The sequence below is a fragment of the Prosopis cineraria genome, unplaced genomic scaffold (genome assembly GCF_029017545.1).
Source record: "Prosopis cineraria cultivar Desert tree isolate PC_DT_omini unplaced genomic scaffold, ASM2901754v1 PC14, whole genome shotgun sequence".
NCBI lineage: Eukaryota > Viridiplantae > Streptophyta > Magnoliopsida > Fabales > Fabaceae > Prosopis > Prosopis cineraria.
This window is the reverse complement of record NW_026555345.1, coordinates 330,453-336,295: the sequence shown is the minus strand read 5'-3', so window position 1 is coordinate 336,295 and position 5,843 is coordinate 330,453. Positions and strand designations below refer to the sequence as shown.

The following is a 5,843-nucleotide window of genomic DNA, read 5'->3' as shown; positions in this document are numbered from 1 at the left end:
AAGAAAGCAGGAGTAATGACCAGGAGGACTGGGGAAGCCTGATTTCCAAATTTCAATTCTGCCAAGCTGAGAGACAATTGAGAACCTAACTAGTAGAGATGGAAAACACTGCAATACTAAGGGAATGGTTTGATCGAGTTGACTCAGACAGAAGTGGAAACATAACAGTTCTCCAACTCAAGGTTCTTTTGGCATTTCTTACTTTCCTTTTCCTCATCTATTTTCCGTTCATTCCTTTTAAGCTGTCTTTGTGTGACGGTGTCTTTGTATTATTCTTTAATTGAATGAAATGTTTTGATAATCAGAGAGCTCTGTCTGTGGGCAACCTCGAATTTCCCCTCTCAGTTGTTCAGCAGATGATCAGGTACGATTTCCCCAATTTCTCTGTTTACTTAAATACGTGGACCATATTATATCTCGGAGTTTCCTTGGAAATGTATATTTTGTTTGTTTGATTGTCCTGGATGACGCGGTATTTTATTTGAATTTTCCCCTGTAGGATGTACGATTTCGACAGGAACGGTACAATGAATTTCGAAGGTGAGTTATTACGCTTACTGCCGTGTCTGTATGTTCGTTTTTAACTTACCTGGTGCCTTTAATATAAAATCACGTACGAGCATGGGCATTTTGATATCGAAGATCTTCATCAAGGATAAATTTTTGCCGTCATAGTTTGGTTTGGGTGCCTGGTTTGTATCTGAAGTTATGTTTGCATGTCGAAGCTGGACAACGAGTGTTTCCCTGCAATTGTAACTTGGATTATGTATGTGTGGGCAAGAAAAAATGACAAGCGAATGAACCACCACACGCCTTCTTGGGATACCATCTTGAAACTCTATCAATCATGTGTAATTGAAACGTATTTTCCCAAGTTTTTGCTTTTTTGGTGGTTGGTCTTTGGGAAGTAATTGGTATTTAGGAAATATCAAAAAAAGGTGTTACCAGTCTCTCTCTAACCTTTGATTAATTTTTCCCCAGAATTTGTTGCATTGAACAAGTTCCTTCTCAAGGTTAGTAGTTTTTAATTGAGATCGTCTAAATGACGTATCTGTAGCTCTTAGCTGATTTCTGCTAGTACACTACCTCAATGTTAATGTTAACTTTTTGTCATAATTCAAATTCACACTACTTCTATGAGGCTTCTGCATCGCCATTCTCAATGAAGAATCATAAGTTACTCATTTAATATTAAATATTAACTACTTGTATTTTCATATGACTTTCAATGGCTTTGCAGGTTCAACATGCATTTTCTGATCTAGAAAGGTGATCTATTGCTTTTTCCCAAAATTTGTGTTCAGTTTAATGTCAAGTCTTCGAGGCCCCCTCCCTCCTGAAGTCGCTCTAGTGCGATTAAGTCAATGATGAACACCATGCAGGAAAGTGTTAAAGGCTATGGACATCTTAAACCAAGGGAGCATGACTAGTTTGAATCTTATCATTGTCACTCTTCTGGTTTTATTTATAAGGCAGAGAGAGAAGAAAAAATTTAGTCATATTTATTGGGCACTTGTCAATTCCCAATGTTCATATTTATATTTTTATCCTCATTAAATGCTTTGAATAAAAATACCACTAATGAGATTTAAGAATATTTATTAAGGATAAAGGCGAAAACTTGTTAATTTTTAAGACAAAGTTAATGGGGTTTAAGGTTTTTTTTGGTTCTGGTAAAACATGCTGAAAGTCACTTATAAATAGGATTAGGGGAAGTATAAGCTGATGGTATATTTATGAGGCGATTCTAAGTAATGAATTTCATCAAAAAGTTTGACACCCTTTTTACTCTTAGACATACTGACACTCTCTTTGGTTGTCAAGCAATATCAGCTTTGTTGGTTTATCCTTATTTGAGGAATTTGGAGATAACACTACTTGGGTTCATTGATGCAGAGGCCGTGGTTTTCTTGTGCCTGAAGACGTACACGAGGTATATGGTAATTCATCTTTAATGCTCTTGAATATTGATAATATACCATGCCTTGCTAGAATAATATTCATATAGTCCATCCAATTTAACATTTACATTTTATAGTATTTACTTCCCAAGATGTAACAGCAAAAAAGTTAACCTCCTTTGATGCTGGATATGCTTTTTTTTATGTCATCCTTGCTTCTTAACCCAGGGGTGGAACCAGCTTAGGATTTCAAGGGGACCAAAGTTGGGTTGGCTTGGGTTGGCCAACCGTGAACAAGTGACCATGTATAAGCATACTTTATTAGTCTTAATATACAAAGCACGTCTAAGATCAATGTTTTATTGGAATTAAAAAATACTAAAATTCATTAACTTTTTGTAAATACTCTCTCCAATCTAAAATATAAGCATTTTCTCCTAGCTAATCTTGGTTTAAAATATAAGTAACTTAATATTTGTTTTAAAAAAAAAACCCCTATTTTATCCCTTATATTTATTAACCTAGATTCTTGTGTATGTAAATTTATGACCTTCTTTTCACTTATCATAAATTGAAATTGGAGCTAAGAGTAAAAAAGGAAAACAACATATATATTTATGGAATAAGGATTTTGTTGATATGCAGATTAATAGATTATTGTTAAAAGATGCTTATATTTTAGACTAGAGGGAGTATTTAATAAGTTTTTCAACTTGGACCCTATTTAATTTACATACTTTATTAATGTATTTTATTTCACCAACATTTACCCCTCATTTTGGATGGGAAGAAAATTAGGGAAGAAAGAAAATTAGGAAAGAAAACTTCTGAAAATAGTAAGAAAATTTACTATTTTGAAAATTTCTCTTCTTAGTTTCCTTTCATCTCTATTTTCTTTTCACTTTTTCATCCATCTTAATGTGTAAAAGTGTAAATTGTGAAAAAAATCAATGATATGCTTATAAATAAGACTAAAAAAATCCTTCTATCTATCTTATAAACAAGACTGAACGGAACATAACTAAAACCTCGATGGCTTCTTTATTTCAACTTGCTCTCTCTCTCCCTCTCTCTCTCTCTCTCTGTCTCTCTCTCTCTGTGTCATTAAATTTGTTGATGCTAGCATTTACTCTTCCGGCCACCTCTTTAAAACATGCTTGAGTTTGGATTTGGATGAAAAAACCCTTTCTTAGAACTGACTTCATCCTCTCGAAGCAATGCAGAACTCACCAAACCCAAAAAAATATTACAGATACATCATTAACCTTACCCAAAAACCTTTCCAAATAAAGTGACGGACCCAAAAAGATATTAGTAACAGGGGCAATATTTATGCCAAATATAGTATTAATATCTTTTTAAGAAATATAATTATTAGTATTAATTAAAAATAATAATAAAAACAAATTATATGAGAACTTTAAAATGTATCTTAATTTTGTTTATATCATAAAATTATTTTTATAATAAATACAAGAGTAAACAATAGTTTTAAATATGTGTTCTTGATAATTTTAAAAAAATGTGGGACAATTAATTTTTCATGGGGGGAAACTGCAATTTTAAGATGGGGGCAAGTGTAATTTTGACAAAAAAGAAGTGTAATTTTTGCAAATTTCATAGGGACAATTGCCTCCTCTTTCTATAACATGGGTACGTCCTTGGATAAAGCCATGGTTGAGAGACATACACTATAAATATGGGACCTATACCTCTTTGGAAAAAATAAAAAAGTTGGCAGGGGGCCCACCTATAACCTCGGTCCGCACCTCTTAACCCCCTGCCTGCCTTCTGGAAATAGTTAAATGCATAACAGGGCCCTTGATTTAGATGCTTTTCAGGATCCAGGGATAAAGTAAACTGGAATCTGCACATGCCTGTTTACACTGCATAGGGATATGATTCTCCCTTGTTAATTTTGCTGAATGCCCTAATAAATTTTTCAGGCATTGGTCAAAGTTGGTTTCATGCTGGATTCTCCTGCTTTTTATACTGTCTGTGAGGTAAAGCATCTTCATTTTGTTAAGATATCAACTAATATTTTGTAGTTGGCCAGCAAAAAATTAATTAGTTTAATGTTAGAGAAGTTGTTCATGACTATGTGCATGCTTCAATTTTTCTATTTTCCATTTTTCTTTGATGTTGCAGTGGTCAGACAGAGAAACCATTAATGTATTGTGATTGACATGAATTAATTTGTCAGTACTGTATGCTGAATTTTGCCTCTGAAAGAATCTTTAATTGGTGAAGTAATTGATAGGAATTCATTACTTTATATAGAAGGCACAAGGCAAGAGAATTTCCAGTCAAAATGCATCAATGGGATTAGTTGATAAGGGAGTTATTCATGTTGAATAACTACCATTTTATGTGCTGTCAGAATTTTATCATTGCAGTTTATCTCAAGGGTGCTGAGTTGTCAAGTAATTAGGATATTAGTATGTGTGTGCTGTCAATTTACAGTTATAACTGTAGGTTTATGGTTTATATAATTGTAAGACATTTTATGGGGAATATATGATGTTTTCTGACTTCGACTTTGGAGATTCTCCTTCCCTGGCTTTGTCTAGTTTTTATGAGATTCATGTCCGGACTTAGATAAAGATTTGACTCCCTTCCCTATTTGTTGAGTTCTAACAGTATTTGTGCAATATTGCAATCCAGAATACCGAGCTAACTATTTCTGTTGAATTTTTTAGAGCTTTGATCAAAGTAAGAATGGGAGGTTTCGGCTTGATGACTTCATATCTCTCTGTATATTCGTACAGTCTGCTCGGTAAAGCCGCGTGTTTATATCAAGTATCATGGTCTTCAAGTTGAGAGTATTATTGTTGTTGTTGTTATTATTATTTGTTTTGAGGGAGAGGGGTTGAACAGCTTTTAATATGCCATACGTACCGGGTTTTTTTTTTTTTTTTAAATGAATAATATTGTAGTTTGGTTTGACTGCTTGCTGAAACGAGAATCTTGTATTGTGTGTCTTTCAGGAATCTGTTTAACTCATTTGATACAGCGAAACAAGGCAGAGTCACACTTGATTTTAACCAATTCGTGTATTGCAGTGAGTGCAAACTGATCGACCTTGTATAATTTTTGCTTTTCATTCTTTTATTTTAAAAATCTTGCATTAGAATTTTGAAGGCTTAAGTAGAAGCATAAAATATTGCTTTTCCCACGCTACTTCCTCAATCATTTTAGCCCCTGAAGCCATTGTTAGTCCTTGTAGAGTTGTTATATATCCTTTCCTGTTTTCCGTCTTGAGTTCTGAGTACTTTCTGACTATATTTCACAAATCGTATGGACAGAATCCATTTTATTATCTTTTCTTTCTGGTATATTGCTATCTGAGCTCGAATTATCGATCCTGTTCCTTCTGATTTTTTTTTTTTTCATTATCTCTATCCAGCTGGTAATTGTAGAATATGATTCAAATATCCGATCGGCTTCGAAGATGATATGGATGCTGCATTTTGTACCGTACCTCCCGAGATTCTTGGATCAAATTTAATTGTGATTTCTGCGTAATATTTTGAAAATTTTATGTAATTGTAATTTCCGTTTAAATTCGTTATAGATTTCTCGTGTACGGCGGATTGTTATTGACTTATGACAGGATGATGCACTGTGAAGAATTAATTGGGATGACGCTGGAAAAGATGTGTAATATGGTGCATCATCTGGATGTTCGAATTTTCTTGAATTTTATTTTTTTAGTTTTTAATTAAACAAAGCAGGATATAAAATAATGTGTGACCTTAAAGCATCAAATATAAAATAATAAGATTGATAGATGCAACATGTAGAACCAAATAAATCATGCTTTGTGGAGAATATCAATGACTTGTTTTATTTTTATTTTCTTGAAAAATACTATTTTTGGTTTTTGTACTTTGTTTAGGTTTTGATATAGATGTAACATTTCAAATATTTAAACAAGACATT

At 33.2% G+C, this 5,843-nt stretch overlaps 1 protein-coding gene across 3 annotated transcripts; it reads left to right on the top strand.

Moving 5' to 3' along the window:
- On the top strand, positions 1–5,601 carry LOC129293621 (uncharacterized). 3 transcript variants are annotated; one of them, XM_054931680.1, is made up of 11 exons: positions 1–182; positions 306–364; positions 500–540; positions 982–1,013; positions 1,241–1,269; positions 1,383–1,472; positions 1,897–1,933; positions 3,848–3,904; positions 4,601–4,677; positions 4,889–4,985; positions 5,308–5,601. In XM_054931680.1, the coding sequence occupies exons 1-11, from the start codon at positions 99–101 to the stop codon at positions 5,407–5,409; spliced, it is 705 nt and encodes a 234-aa protein (XP_054787655.1). In that variant the 5' UTR covers positions 1–98; the 3' UTR covers positions 5,410–5,601. The 3 variants fall into 3 exon arrangements, with proteins under 3 accessions (XP_054787655.1, XP_054787657.1, XP_054787656.1); XM_054931682.1 differs by having other exon boundaries at positions 8–182; positions 4,889–4,962; XM_054931681.1 differs by lacking the exon at positions 1,383–1,472 and having other exon boundaries at positions 8–182.
- The last annotated feature ends 242 nt before the right edge of the window (positions 5,602–5,843 follow it).

Bases quoted from the DNA above. Each gene is read 5' to 3' on its own strand.
- LOC129293621 (XM_054931680.1), top strand. From the start codon at position 99: ATGGAAAACACTGCAATACTAAGGGAATGGTTTGATCGAGTTGACTCA. The intron at 541-981 runs GTGAGTTATTAC...ATTTTTCCCCAG, and splicing joins CGGTACAATGAATTTCGAAG to AATTTGTTGCATTGAACAAG. The intron at 3,905-4,600 runs GTAAAGCATCTT...TGAATTTTTTAG, and splicing joins CTTTTTATACTGTCTGTGAG to AGCTTTGATCAAAGTAAGAA.